At 46.8% G+C, this 14,765-nt stretch overlaps 2 protein-coding genes across 9 annotated transcripts in view; one reads left to right on the forward strand and one right to left on the reverse strand.

Moving 5' to 3' along the window:
* GAPVD1 (GTPase activating protein and VPS9 domains 1) overlaps positions 1-6,517 on the forward strand; it is a 67,945-nt gene extending 61,428 nt beyond the window's left edge. For 5 of the 6 annotated variants that reach the window (XM_030535950.1, XM_030535946.1, XM_030535948.1 and 2 more), the window contains 2 exons: positions 1,344-1,541; positions 2,256-6,517. In XM_030535950.1, coding sequence (XP_030391810.1) covers positions 1,344-1,541; positions 2,256-2,396 — 339 coding nt within the window. In that variant the 3' untranslated portion in view covers positions 2,397-6,517. The remainder of the gene's footprint in view (positions 1-1,343; positions 1,542-2,255) is intronic. The other variant, XM_030535947.1, reaches the window with a different exon arrangement.
* Positions 6,518-7,865: 1,348 nt separating this feature from the next.
* On the reverse strand, positions 7,866-13,263 carry LOC115636170. 3 transcript variants are annotated; one of them, XM_030535952.1, is made up of 4 exons: positions 12,845-13,263; positions 11,363-11,462; positions 10,449-10,577; positions 7,866-8,956 (listed from the first exon to the last, which is right to left on the reverse strand). In XM_030535952.1, the coding sequence occupies exons 1-4, from the start codon at positions 13,213-13,215 to the stop codon at positions 8,879-8,881; spliced, it is 678 nt and encodes a 225-aa protein (XP_030391812.1). In that variant the 5' UTR covers positions 13,216-13,263; the 3' UTR covers positions 7,866-8,878. The 3 variants fall into 3 exon arrangements, with proteins under 3 accessions (XP_030391812.1, XP_030391814.1, XP_030391813.1); XM_030535954.1 differs by lacking the exon at positions 10,449-10,577; XM_030535953.1 differs by lacking the exon at positions 10,449-10,577 and having other exon boundaries at positions 11,348-11,462.
* Between the last annotated feature and the right edge of the window lie 1,502 nt (positions 13,264-14,765).

Consider the following 14,765-nt stretch of genomic DNA (forward strand, 5'->3'; position numbering starts at 1 on the left):
GAGGAAATAGTAGCACTTCTCTTCCTAAAGCAGGTGACGTAGCTGTACAGTTTACTCCTTGTCCTTGGGTGATACTGTTTGTTATACTCCACTCATGAAACACAAGTTTGAAGGTGTATTTAATATTAGTCAGTGCACAAGTGATAAATGGTAAACTAATATGGAGGGTTCTTCATTTAAAAAAAAGCCACTAACAATATCCAACCCACCTGAACTGACAAGCAGTAACTCTGTAAAAACACTTTAAAGAGGTGGTTTAACTAAAGGGCCCAAGACTCATGTATATCGTAGTAGTGGTTTATATTCACCAGGTAAACTAAAATCTCATAGTATTACCTAGGTTGGAAAGTACTTCTAGTAATGTATATCCCTGCATCAAGGCAGGGATGATTCTGTTATTCCCAAGCAATCCCTGATAGGCAGAGATCAACTCCAGCCTTGGGTGTGAAGATAATTCTTCAGCTTCCCATGGCTGCTGATACTGCCTTCCTTGTCTTCCTAATAAGATTCCAGGATTGTCACTGTCTGGGTCTCACTCTGAAGCCTAGAATGTCTGAGTCAGTGTGAAGCAGTGGAAATAGCTACAAATGGGAGGGAGCTAATTTTGTTTAGAATATCACCAGCTTCAATCATCACTGGGACTTGCGGTTTGTTACCATCTAATTTTTCAGTTCCCAGCTATTTTCAGCTTTTTTTACACACACGACTTCAAGAATTATACCTGTGCGGCAGCACAGGATTTCAGCTACTAGTCTTAGCATAATAGTTTTTAACCTGGATAATACTTCGCCCTTTATGCAGCATGATTCTTCTTCAAATTGCTTTACAACAGTAAGTCCTCTCAGCACCGTTATGTAGGATGAAGGAACTTATTAACCTTATAATACAGGTAGGGAGACAGAAATAAAATGAGATTAAGTGATTAGTCCAGTGTCAAAGGAAAAAGTCCATGTCAGAGGCAGGTCTAGAACTCATGCATTCCTGGCTTCCAGTTCAGTTCTTGGCCCACACCTCTGAACAGGCGAGGGTCAGTAAATCATTTTATATGGATGCTAGAACATTATGTCTTGGTCTTCTTCTGAAACACTGGCTCTTGGGAAAAATCAATAAAAGAACAAGCTGATTGTGTGCTAGTCACACCATTAATATTACCTCCCTTCAGTGTTTATACACACAGAATGAGGGAGGCTTTCTGATGAGGTGTACTGTATCAAATTTGTCCCTTAATTTTCCATTCCTCAGTGTGCTGCTCCCACCTTTAAGTCTCCAGTATTAGAGTGCACTGCAGAAGATCCTTAATCGCTTGGACTGACTAGAATTGGAAATGTTTTTCTTCTCTTTAGGTGTATCTCCGGGAGGCACCATGGCCATCTGCGCAATCTGAAATCCGCACAATCAGCGCTTACAAAACCCCACGGGACAAAGTGCAGTGTATTCTGCGAATGTGTTCAACCATCATGAACCTGCTGAGTTTGGCCAATGAAGATTCAGTCCCTGGGGCAGATGACTTTGTTCCTGTTTTGGTGTTTGTTCTGATAAAGGTGAGTCTTCTAGCAGAGAACATAGATACTTTATAGATAGATATAGGTATGTTTCCTTTAATTCTTGTGGTAAACCATCAAATCCTCTGAAGAGATGTTACGCATTCTATTGACTGTATATCTGATTTAAAGTGCAGACTTCATTTGTATGGCACAACTTGCACCAGAAAGTTAGTCACAGATGGGACATTGTTCTGGTTGTATGCAAATCTGGGAGTCAATCAGCTAAAATGCTGTGCCTCAACATTTGCCTGTGGCTCAGTTGGTACTGAGAATAGCCTTACCTAGGGCCAGATTCTTCATTAGAACTCCGACTTACATGCATTTGCTGACTCAAAAGAACTAGGAATTGGAGGCTGCCCTCTCCTGTGTGAGCCAATAAAATCATAGTCCTTTGTACCAGTGGAAGTCACTGGTGACTGGAGGGAATTTTAAAGCTCCTGGGACTCTTTTTCTGGAGAGAATAAGCTAGCATGCCTCCTTAGCAAAGCCAGTTCTTGCATACGGTGCTCAAGGAGCTGCTGCTGAGTGTGGAATGGTGTCTGTAATTGTCTGCACAGTCACTGCCCTACCAGCGTGTAATACTCAAAACCTAGGTTAGGGGGTGCTTATATACATAACATTCCATTTCAATTCCATTGTATCTGTAACACTTTTTTAAAACGTTGGTCTCAAACTTAATTGTGGCATGTACCTTTTCTTTTTCACCCCCAGGCAAACCCACCCTGCTTGTTGTCCACTGTTCAGTACATCAGTAGCTTCTATGCTAACTGTTTAACTGGAGAAGAATCTTACTGGTGGATGCAGTTCACAGCAGCAGTTGAATTTATTAAAACCATTGATGATCGCAAGTGACCCAAAGGAGCACCTGTGTAGACAGACTGTTAGCTGCAAAGAGCCTGTAAGAATGTAGATCAGCTGTTTCAAAGGCTGAAGAAATACTTTCCTTGTATAATATTGTACAGAGTGGAAGCATTTAAATTTTTTTTACTAATCAGATTAATTAATTAAACAGGTTTTCTTTCCTCTCTGTTTTGGTTGCATCTTTTCCCCCTTTAGGGATTAGCACAGGGAAAAGGGACCACATTTTTCAGGTATTGTGAATTCTAAAAATCGCTTAGGAAATTCTGCTGTCACTGCCCCTTTCACGCAGACACTATTTTCCCCCTAGACTTCTCTTTATGTAAATTCATTCATTTTCTTTGTTTCCAGCCAAAAAGATCATGGCAAGCACTTTTAAGAGCCTTTCTAGCTCAATACACCTTTTATAAGAGAACACCAGCTGCACTGAAAGTTTGTAGCAGTTGACACAATTATAAATTGTACTTCACCTATGGTAAAATTAAAGCCTGAGGACAATGTAAATATCTGATATAATATTTAATAAACTGCAGTCATCTTTGGACTCATTATCCTTTCAACCAGCAAACAAGCAGTTTCTCTCTCCTACAGCAGGTTGTGACATACTGTATTGGGTAATGAGATGACTTCCTCAATAGGATGTTTAAAAAGGGAAAACCTAAATATTTATTTAAATTTAATAAAGTTTACAGAACTTTCTGAAACTGGAATTTACAATTCACAGGGCTCTCACTTGAAAGTTTAAAATTTTGGCTCGGGAATTAGAGCATTTTAAATAAATAGTTTAAATTTATAGAGGAGAGGGCTGTAAGTTTCAATAGATAAGTTCTAATATAAAAAGGAATAGTATATACCTTATTGTAATATTTTTCATCTGAAATACTGTGTATACTGTACAAACCCCAAACAGAATTCCTTACAGAACCTGAAACTGTAATATATATTTTGATTATTCACATTAAATATACATGCCAGGGGTTTCGGTGAATGTTTTTTTACTATGTGTTCTTTGTATCGTCTTTTCTCTAGCAGTGCAGCTTTTACTATTCATATAAAATATTTTAAAGTACCACATTGTCCTTTATAAAACACATCATGAAATCAGTTCAGGGAATCTTTGCAGATGTGTCTCACCCCTCTCACGTTTGAAACTGACAGTTATGAGAAGAGCAGGTGCACTTCCTCGATGAGCAAAAATAATAGTGTTTCCATAGCTGGCCCAAGCCATTTCTTATACTCCTGTGAGTGGTCATTGGCCTTTGTTCTTGTAGATCTAGCTAAAAAAGGGTTGCGATCAATTTCTTTTGTAAAAGGCACACTGCTTAACACCTCCAATGCTGGCATTACTCCTCGTTCTCTCCCCTTCCTCCCAGTGTACATCACTTCGCTGGCAGTGAGGTGAGCTGGATTTGCTGGCTTTGAGCGGTAAAAGAAATTACATAATCTGCATCCCTTCTTTAAATAGATGAAGAGTTTATATTTTTAAACACTAGTTAAAAATGGATTGAAGATTTTTTGTGTACTTGAAAGGGCCAACATACCACATGTTAGAAGCCACGTGAGCCGTTTAAAAAGGGAATCCATAAAAATCTAAGTAACTATTACTTCTGAGAGTCATTAACTGAAATTATAACAATCTATGTACAGTATTAAGTGATTGAGATGTGATTGTGTTACCCATCTAGGCATAATTCAGTGAAAAAAACCTTTGTTTTCAATGAATTAATCATTAATGTTTAATTCAGTATATCATTTTTATCATGTTAAATAAATCATGGGGAATCAAGTGAGATGGTATTTTTTTTAAAGTTTGTTTATACTCTTTCTCCTCTATAATAGACTTACAGGGTACAGCAATACTTTCTAGTAGCAATGTAGTTAGTGTAGTCTGCTTTACTGTGATCTTGAGTCTGAATGGCATTGTAATAGTCTAGTTGTTTAGCTCTCATGGTTTTTTGGTGCTAATATATTGCATTCACAGCCCAGACAATAACATTCAGCAGCGAAGCACAATACTGCCCTTTAAGAGAGAGCCAGAATTACATCTAAAAGCAATGTACATCTGTTATGCCACAATTTAGAAGTGTTCTGTTATGTTAAATTATCATTGAGAATTTACTGTGTTGATATAAAACTGTCGTACCCTTAATTCTGCAATTTTTGGTTTTAGTGACGGAGAATATTTGGTCCCTAAAACCTGTCTTCTTCTAAACTGTTTTCTTATACACCTCTACCCAGATATAACACTGTCCTTGGGAACCAAAAAATCTTACTGTGTTATAGGTGAAACCCTTATATTGAAGTTTCTTTGATCTGCCGGAGCGCGCAGCCCAGCCCCCGCATAGCACTGCTTTACTGCGTTATATCTGAATTCGTGTTATATCGGTTTGTGTTATATCGGGGTAGAGGCGTATTTAACATTTGGCACAAAACTCTCTGTGGGGGAGCAAATGATAGTCAGTGTTTATCATACATTTTACCTTTTTATTATGAGCAGTCTGGACACAAAGGAGTTGATCTATGATTCTGTGATCAGCGTGATCAGATCTTCAGGATTTATTCTCTTTATTGGAAAGTTTTTTGTTTTGTTTTCTCCTGACAAAAACCATTTTCTTCACATTTGTATCACTTCGCTGCTTTTCTGTATGGAAAAGTTACTGAAGAACTTGAACAATTTTTAAAATAAAAATATTTTTAAAATGGTAAATATTTGTATAAGCCCCAATATAGGTGAGAATCTTCACAGCAGGGTGGTCCTTTGCTTCTTTTTTAACCGACTATAAAAGCCTTTTATACGCTGTTATAAATGTAGTCAAAGAATTAGGCTTTCCAAAGAATTAGGAATCTTATTGTTGTGTGTGTGTGTGTGTGTGTGTGTGTGTGTGTGTTTTTTCCTGGTGTCCTGCTTTTGTTTTAACATGTTTAAATTATATGTACAGGAAGAAGACTTTCCGTTTTCTGTTGTGCAATAGTAAGAAAATTAAAGATGGAAAGCACATTAAGGACCAAACAGTAAAAGAACTGTTTTGCCAAAAGGCTCCAGCCAGCCATACACACACATTGCATTGAATCAGTACTCAGAACTTCAGTGCCTGCTGTTAGAATTACTTCAGCTACTTAACGGTGAACTGACAAATGTTTTGGGAGGTGGGGAGTGGAGGTTATTAACAGCAGATTATATATGCAGACTCAAGGCCCAATTATTGAAGTTCAGGGTGCTGCCTGAAGGAGTAAGGGGTACTCGCCTGTCTGTGATTTCATATGATTGGGCCCATACATGTTACAAAGGCATTATTTTCCTCTCTTGGGATGGGGAGCAGGAGGGAAGAGACTTGACTCTTTCATCTGCAGGGGAATCCCCTTTTACTTCTAACCCCTGATGATTTTTCTTTTTAAAGCTTGTTCTTCAAGAAGAATTGCAATGGATGGCCTTTTTTTTGGTACTAACAAATACTGAATGTAACTGCCATAAATTTTAGGAAGAAGCCACAAACAGAATCCTCTTTACTGTAGGTAGTTTGTGGTGAGCACCGAGTATTGCATCAGATTGTTAGTTTGAAAAGGTTGATGTTCTATTAAGCCAAATTCTATCAGAAATTTGCGATTTCGTTGACATGTTTAATGCTGAATAGTTTGTAGAGGGAAATTAGTAGGCTAAGAAAGGGGAAGCAGTCAAGAGCAGTCCTGCTTCTCAAAGCTGCATGAAAGTGAAGCATATTTGTCTAAAGTCTAGTAATTTGTGGCATATATATATGTAAAGCAGTCTTAGGCTAGCTGTGTGGCAGGAGAACCTGGAGCAGCAGAAAAAACAGTGGACTGTAGGAAGGGGAAAGTACTCCTTTTATTTGGGTAACAGCTGATAACTTGGTTGAGCCTGTACTACTTGAGAATTAATTGCTGAGTTACTATTGTGTGTTCTGTACCTTTAATTGTGCTTCACCTCTATTTAAAAGCTTTGTACTGCCTCTCTTGAAACTGGTAAAGCCTTTAAAATTTTAAATTAATGAGCTTGCACAATCTTGTATACAGAAAACCCATCTTGTCTCTACTGTGATTATTAATGTATTATATCATTCTGTAAAAACTGATTAAAAAGGAGAGCAGTTTAACCGTGACTGGGTTTTGTGTCTCTGCATTGTAACATTCAGGTCATGTTCTGTATATTCAGCAGTGGCATTGAAGCCAGCATTTCAAGCTTATTTTATTGTAATATATACAACTTTTGTTTCCACTAATTTTTGCACTTTGTTTTCAATTCAGCACTTTTCTGAGATGTTGCATCTGTAGACTCCTCCCATCTATGCACATGTACAGCTCAAAGAATATGGTGTGGGGAAGGGCAGAAAGGAAACAAGACCCCAGTGACAGGATAAGGAGCTTTCCGCTTCTTGGGCACTGATTAATAGTGATGGTAGTTACCAAGTGGCCAGCTGGTGGCGTTTGGGGACTTGCACTGCAGTGTGATGGACAGATTTCTGCATCCCTGTACAGTCCTGAGCATAGTATTGCATTTCAAGTCTCACAAAGTCCACCATCACTGTTGAAGCTAATTGGCCCTGTTGCCAGTCTCTACATGGAGCAAAAGATCAAATAAGTTTGTAGTGAAGTCATTTCTAGCCCTGTGCAGGTGATGGCTCCAGTACAGGACTCTCTGGAGGAGAAGCTCTGTCTCTCGCTGCCTGTACTGTACCTGATCAGTGGATAGAAGATTTCATTCACCATGGCTGTTGGGTCCATAGCACTAAAATCACTTAAGTTTTTCTTCCCTTTATAAAAAAAAAAAAGGTCTATTGAAAACTGAAGGCCATAACAAATGGTTCAGATTAACATGCTGCTGCCTGAAAGATGAATAGACTATCTTAAACAGGTTAATCTACTAGTAATCTCATTTAACATTATCTGGCAGACTTTGCTAGGTTCGGTCCTCCATTTAATTCGGCTAGCAGAGTGGAATAATTTGGCAACAGCCCAACAGCAAATCTTATACAGCAAGAATCCTGCACCTCTTATGGATTGAGACAGTGCTGTGGTTTGCAGCTGAAAACGTTTACATGGTTGTATTTTGGGATGGGAAAGCAATTCAATACCATCCAATGATCTCTCTCGTCTAGTGTTTGAACAGCATCTACCTTGGCTGAATGTAAAAGTTTAGTAGTAGTTTTTTTCCCCTCAGTCCATCTGGCCTCATTCCACATTGATCTGTTCAAAAGCAGCAATATGTAAAATTAAGCTGTCATACACAATGTATATTTTTTAACTGAAAAGCTTCTTTCAACATGCACAGTCACAATAGGGCTAGGAGAAAACCATCCGTGTTTCAGTCCATTACACAGAATATTTTCCCAGCAATATAATTTAATGTCAGAAGTGAAGTCCTTATCTTAAATGTGCTTCTGAAACAACAGTTCAGCAGGAGTTAATTTTGTTCACATTTTGTCCACTTACAGCAGCCTCAATAAGGGATCTGGTTTCATAAAGCCTTTATTAACAAAAATGAAATTCACAACACATCCTCTTGTCAGAACAGTAATGAGTAGGGAATACTTAGCACTGCACTTCTCCAGCATTTTTCATACAAGGCTCTCAAAGCATGAACTACTTTTGTCAGATAAGTGTGGTTGTGGAAACAAACACAGAAGGTGAAATGACTTGCCCATGGTCGCTCTGTGACTAACAGCTGGCAATGGATGCACTCCCTGGGTGCTACCCATGCTACCGGAAGGGTGTCTCTCATCAGCGTCGGTAATCTATCTCTGAGAGGCAGTAGCTAGGTCAACAGAAGACTTCTTCTCGTGACCTAGTGCTGACTACATTGGAGGTTAGGTCAGTATAACGCTGTCTTTCCGGGGAGCGGACTTTTCACACCCCTGAGAGCATAGCTGTACCAATTCCTAGACCAGGACAGTGGAAATGAGCGTTCACAGCTTAAGGCTCTGCCTCAGACCTACCTCACCTCCTGTATCAGTGGAAAGGGTATAGTGTACATCTGCTGGGGCTATTCTGCCCCCTGGGCTTGGGCTGCATTCACCCCCACCTCCATGCAGCTCTTCTGTTGTCACTTTTTGGACCAGTCAAGAACTTCTCTTTCCACGGTGGAGTGAAGGATGCAAGCTGTGCTGCTTTCCTCTGGCAGCAGATCTCGCTAGGGGAATAGCAGCTGGGTGGAAGATCAAGCCAGGGCCACAGTGACAGGTAAGAGAAATGGGAACTCACTCAGCAGTTTGCCCTTTGGAGAAAGGGGGGGTGGCTGCAAGTGGGTACAAAGGTGTTTTTGCTCATAGGGTGGGCTCCTGGGGAGAGAGCTCGAGACCTGCCAGTGAGACTTGGCTGTAATGGGGTGAGTTGGGAGGACTGTTTTGAGGGAGGGACGTAGCTGGAGCCCTATGTACGTCATTCCTGGGCAGGGTGAAAATAACTCTCTTGCTGCTGCCTCATTCCATCCTGTTCCGGTAAATGCTCTGATGCCTGAAGAAGTTCTATTGCAGACAGGGCTGTGCACTCCATGCCTCGGGGTGATTGAGCAGGTGCAGGTCTTCGAGCGTCACGTGTACCACCTTCAAACAGGATGATGCACATAGTTACAGCCCACCGCGTGAGCAGTAGACCCATCCCCCCACAACATGGTTCTGACACACCAAAGGGTGCTCTTGTTCCGGGCCAGATCTCCAGCTGCTGTAATTCACAGCTCGGGGGGGGAGAGACAAGGTGTGGGAGGTGCAGGGCTGGCTCCAGGCGCCAGCTAAGGAAGCAGGTGCTTGAGGCGGCCAATACAAAGGGGCGGCACATCCGGGCCTTCGGCAGGAATTCGGCGGCAGGTCCCTCAGTCCCTCTTTTCCTCTTTGAGCTGCCGCCGAAGTGCTGTCGAAGAGGAAGAGAAGGAGTGAAGGAACCGCTGCCGAACAGCTTTTTTTTGGGGGGAGCGGGGTGGCAGAAAACCTAGAGCCTGCCCTGGGGATGTGTAACATCTTTTACTGCACCAACTTCTCTTAGGGCGAGAGACAAGCTTTCAAGCTACCCCCAACTCTTCTTCAGGAAGATAAAGCCTCAGGAGCTTGGTATAGCTCAAATATTACACCTCCTCCACCCTGTCTCTAATATCCCGGGACTGACACAACCACACCAACGCTGCGTGGCTCCAGGGGACTGGGTGAACTGCACCGCGTTACACTAGCGCGACTCTGGCCCTCTGTTGTGCCCACAGATGCTGATGGTTTACCTGGGCAGGGCAGTGGAGGAGAATCTCAATACCCCCTTCTTATCCCGTGTAAGCACGAGCAGGGGCCCTCAGTGCTACCACAGAGCAAAGGATGGGAGCCAGGCCAGCAGGCAGTCTTCGTGCTGGGATGCTGGTCTCTTGCAGCCAGGCTCACAGTTCCCAGAATGGAGCTTTCTGCTCTGCAGCTTCAGCAGCTAGGATCAGGCCTTGTGGAGCTGCACTGCCAAGAGCTGTAGCTGGCATGCCCCTCTGGAGGAGAGGGAGGCTCCTGAGCCCTAGAGGGAAGGCTTCTCAGAGATACGGAAAAGGCAGCTGCATTGCCTAGTTCCACTGCAAGGGAGTGGCAGGCGGAGCAGCTTTTTCCTTCTGCCTGGGGCGCAGAGTCCCCTTACCTCGAAGAAGAGCAGAAAGAGATTCACTCTGGAGCCAAACTGGGATTCTATGGATGCCTGAGCTCTGTCGCTCAAGGAAAGCAAGGGACTAGGAGCTCACTGGTTGCTGTGGGGACCCAAGTCCTGCCCCAAGCAATTGATAGGCCTGGTCTTGCCTGTTGCAAGTGCAGAGCAGAGGCATGCGGACTGCCAGGATGGCAAACCTAGAATTGCCAGGGCGTTGATTCCACTCTAAGGAGAGCCAGGCCTGGATTGTTGCAAGAATCTGCAAGACAGATTCATCCTCAGCCCCTAGTTTAATTTTCTGCCTCCTGCCCCAAGCACCGAAAGGTGAGATGAAGCTTTAACACTTCCCTTTCTCTGATAATTAACCCTCTCTAATGCTGTAACCTCAGAGAGGCTGCCCGCTGCAGCAGGGAAAGGCTCTCCTGGCAATACCTTGCTGTGGTCTGGGTCAGGGTAGTCGCAGACCCCTGCTGGGAAGGCGGATCTCATTAAATTCTTCAGCTCCTTTGGGTAAATGTAAGTTGGATACTTTGTTTTCTCCAGGCCTATTCTTCCTTCCCACTTTAAGTACAAGCAGACAGGTTATACTGGACAATGCTACAAAATGGGCACATTGTACACAACCATTTCGTCCCCAGAGCAGATGTGAAAAGGGCCCCTCACATGCCTCTTTGCCATGAGCTGTGGCACCACATGTAGGTCATGGAAATCACTGCAGCGTAAGGCTGCAGAGCATCCTTGGGGAAGAGGTTCATGGCTCCTCTAGCACCGGGGCTGTCAGTTCAGGTCCAGGGTAAGCTGTCTTGACTTTACTGCAAACCCACTGTCCGTGCCCTAGCCAGCCATGTAACTCTGCAGTGCTCTGCAGCTCCCTGGAAGTCCATTGCACCCCACATGTCCCATGTACTCAATGTAACACTAGAGCAGGGGTAGGCAACCTGTGGCACATATGCTGAAGGCGGCGTGAGAGCTGATTTTCAGTGGCACTCACACTGCTTGGGTCCTGGCTACCGGGCCGGGGGGCTCTGCATTTTAATTTAATTGTAAATGAAGCTGCTTAAACATTTTAAAAACCTGATTTACTTTACATACAATAATAGTTTAGTTATAGATTATAGACTTATAGAAAGAGACCTTCTAAAAAGGTTAAAATGTATGACTGGCATGCGAAACCTTATATTAGAGTGAATAAATTTAAGACTTGGCCCACCACTTCTGAAAGGCTGCCGACCCCTGCACTAGAGCTAGGTTTACCCATTAGCCTCCCCTTTGCTCCCAAGGTCCTGCTCTTTGAGGGGAGCCTGAAGCAAAAAGCTGGGCTCCTTCCCCACCTCCTTTGCTCTCACCAGCCGCCTACGGATGAGTCTGTATGCCTTGTGCCTCCTGCTCTTATCGCACTTCATTGTTGCTGCTTGTTCCAGGATCGGGGCCACCCAGAGGGGGATCCTGCAATAAACAGTTCATGAGAGCCCAGCACACAGCAGAGGCTGGCACCTGGGCCTAATGACACATCTATCACTGAACGGAGCTTTGTTGCCCTCTTGCTTTTCTGCTGAGGACCCTCAAGCATGAACTCACCCTCTCAGATACCAGAGCATAGACTCATAGAATATCAGGGTTGGAAGGGACCTCAGGAGGTCATCTAGTCCAACCCTCTGCTCAAAGCAGACCCAATCCCTAGACAGATTTTTGCCCAGATCCCTAAATGGCCCCCTCAAGGATTGAACTCACAACCCTGGGTTTAGCAGGCCAACGTTCAAACCACTGAGCTATCCCTCCTTGTCTCCCAGCAGATAAGGATTCCTATAGACAGGGCTGGCTCCAGGCCCCAGCGTGCCAAGCGCATGCTTGGGATGGCATGCCGTGGGGGGCGCTCTGCCAGTTGCTGGGAGGGCGGAAGGCGGCTCCAGTGGACCTCCCGCAGGTGTCCCTGCGGAGGGTCCGCCAGTCCCACGGCTCCGGTGGATCATCCTCAGGCACACCTGCGGGAGATCCACCAGAGCCGTGGGACGGGCAGACCCTCTGCAGGGAAGCCTGGGGGAGATTCACCAGAGCCGCGGGACTGGCGAGCAGCAGAGCGCCCCCCGTGGCATGCTGCCGTGCTTGGGGCGGTTAAATGGCTAGAGCTGGCCCTGCTTATAGACATTTAACAGGGCAGAACACTGAGGCCTGTGACCAAGCCACAGGACTCCAGTCATCCCTGCTTTAATCCACTAGACCCCACATGCCTCCCAAAGCCAAGAATGCAGCCCAGGAGCCCTGATGCCCAGTCCCCACTGCTTGGATCCCTTAGACAACACTCCCCTCCCATCCCCAGTTCTTAGCTGGTTTATCTGGCCCCTGAACAGAGTTCCACTGGCTTCTGCTATGTGCACAGCAGATGTGGGTTTCCTCCCTAACCTGGAAACAAACCTTTACAGCCAAGTAACGGGCTGATGGAGCAATGAGAGGAGCCGAATGGCTGAGAGGAAAAATACAGGCACATTTCCTGGCTTTGTGTGTGCTTACGAGGGGGAGCATGAGAGCACAGCCCCTTGCCACTGGCATTCGCTTGAGGCTGGAGTTTTCCACAGAAGCTCCTGAATTGGTCCAGGGCAGGGTCTTCATCCCAGCATGCTCTGGAGAGCGAGGGAAGCTGGGTGGGCATAGAAAGGGCACAGTGATGCCAGCCCCACCTCTGGGTGGCTAGAGGGCAAGTGTCAGCAGGCTCCTGCCAGCGGGTGTCCGCATGGCACTGAGCTACCAGCTGCCTTGCAGACCAAGGGGCCGAGCTCCACCCTGCCTGCCCACCTGGTTCCTAGACCCCTGGAGGAGGCAGGGGCACTTACCCATGCTGCTGGCAGAGCCGTGCCATATTCTCCACGTGAGCCGGCCTCTCTGGCCCTGTGACACTGCAGCCTGTGTGACTCCAGCCAGAAGGCAGCATGCTGGGAAGGGGAGCTGCCGCTGACCTTTTCACCCCTCGTGTGGCCGAGCAATTGCTGGTAAGTGACTTGCACCAGCCCCGCCTCTGTCCTCCGGCTCCAATGGCCACGCCAGGCAGCGTAGTGAGACAAGGCCTGGCCTGCCGTGCACTGGGCCCATTCAGCACCATGCTGCCTGCACTGCACTGCCGCACAGCCCCTGGGAGCAGATGAGGTGGGGACTGGAGCAGTGAGGGGCCCCTGCAGCTGAGGCCCTGCACCCACCCTGAGAGCATCGTTTGCTGGTAGCGCCCGGGGAGAGAGCATTACACCTGCCTGACTGGGCGGGGAAGGGGAGATGCTGGCAGGCCGCACATGGCTGCAAGCCCAGGCCCAGCCTCTCTCGTTCCCTTTCCACGGGTGACATCTAGCGGCTGAGAGCCCCATGCACATCCCCCAAGGCCCTGCCCTCCCCCCGGGCATCTGGCAGCTCCCACTATGAACTGGTCCGCATGGGAGCATGTGCCAGAGGGGAAGCACAGTGCATCACCCCCACAGCTCCCTCCAGGGACCATTCTAGCAGAAGCATCCGGCACATGCACTTGTCCCAGTCTCTGACTCCCCCCCCCCCTCCACTCGCAAGGCTCAAAGCTTCTAGCTGTCACCACGAGTTACTGGAGAGCTGAGAATGCAGAAACCGTGCAATGAAAACCCACCCGCTCCCCCTCCTCCTGCAGCCCGCGTCTGGGGAGTGAGGTTCCAGGATCTCGCAGCACCGCGAGGCATGCACTGCCTGATTGCAGAGCACTTGCTCGTGCCCTAGGGAGAGCTGGCTGGGTGCAGGGGGCTGGCTCCCCACTCTTCTGTCCAGCTGCTAACTGTAACGAAGAGGCACGCGATAGGTTCCAGAAGCTCTGACGATACTTTCCAAAGACGGCTAAGGCAGAGTTCCCCAAGGAGGCTGTTCTGTCACCAGTGGGCAAATGCCCCCATGCTCACCATGGGAGGGGCTGCACGGGAGCCCAGCTCTCTGGCCAGATGCCACCTGCACTGACGCTATGCTGGGAGCCTGGACGGAGAGCATGAGATCCTCGGTCGGGCCAGGAGGGGCTCAGGGAAGTGCCACTGTGGGCGCCAGTCAGACAGCAGCGTGTGCCAGGCACCCTGCAGCCACCCTTCCTGCCTGGCCCCAGGGCGGCGGGGAGCTGGTCAGAGTTCATGCAGTGACAGCTCTGCGCCTTCCTCAGACACCTTCCTCTCCAGGCATTCAGGGAACAGGACCGTCGTTACTCCCACTTCCTTCCACTTGAACTGGGCTGGCCCAGAGCCAAGCACATCCTAGACAAGGGGGCCGAGAGGGCCTGGCCTGAGGAGATCATCAGGAGATAGACGACCTGGGCACACACAACAACCCGAGGGACCATCCCAGGACAGCCGGAGCCCCTGAGGGTGGGGCGGGTGGAGAACATGCTGGCAGCAGAAGGGACTGTGGAGACGTGGCCTGTGACAGGCTGTGAGGAGAGGCAGCTCCCCCACCGGCATGTGAATGTCGCTGTAAACAGGAGAGAACGGATGAGCGGGAGGCCAGGGGCCTGTGGTGGGCAGCACACTGGCAGCCCATGGCCACCGCACACTGCAGGTTGGAGCCATGATGACGATAAATGGGGAGACGATTCCTTGAAAATCTGTGACTGATAAAGCCAGGCACCAGCCCAACAGATGCTGCAACCTGCAGCTGCAGAAACATTCTGGTGGAACGTGCCAGCTCCAGCTACTGCCCCAGCGAGAGGCAACATCAGCCCCCTCCCCTGGGCCTGGAGCCCCTCTCCTATGAGGGGGGTCACTC

Source organism: Gopherus evgoodei, chromosome 16 (genome assembly GCF_007399415.2).
Source record: "Gopherus evgoodei ecotype Sinaloan lineage chromosome 16, rGopEvg1_v1.p, whole genome shotgun sequence".
Taxonomy (NCBI): Eukaryota; Metazoa; Chordata; order Testudines; family Testudinidae; genus Gopherus; species Gopherus evgoodei.

Excerpts from the sequence above, each read along its gene's own strand:
- LOC115636170 (XM_030535952.1), bottom strand. The coding sequence starts at position 13,215 with ATGCTCTCAGGGTGGGTGCAGGGCCTCAGCTGCAGGGGCCCCTCACTG. Across the intron at positions 11,463-12,844 it reads CGGCTCTGCCAGCAGCATGG|GATCCCCCTCTGGGTGGCCC; the intron begins GTAAGTGCCCCT and ends TGTTTATTGCAG. Across the intron at positions 10,578-11,362 it reads GACTCATCCGTAGGCGGCTG|TGGGAAGGAAGAATAGGCCT; the intron begins GTGAGAGCAAAG and ends TTGTACTTAAAG.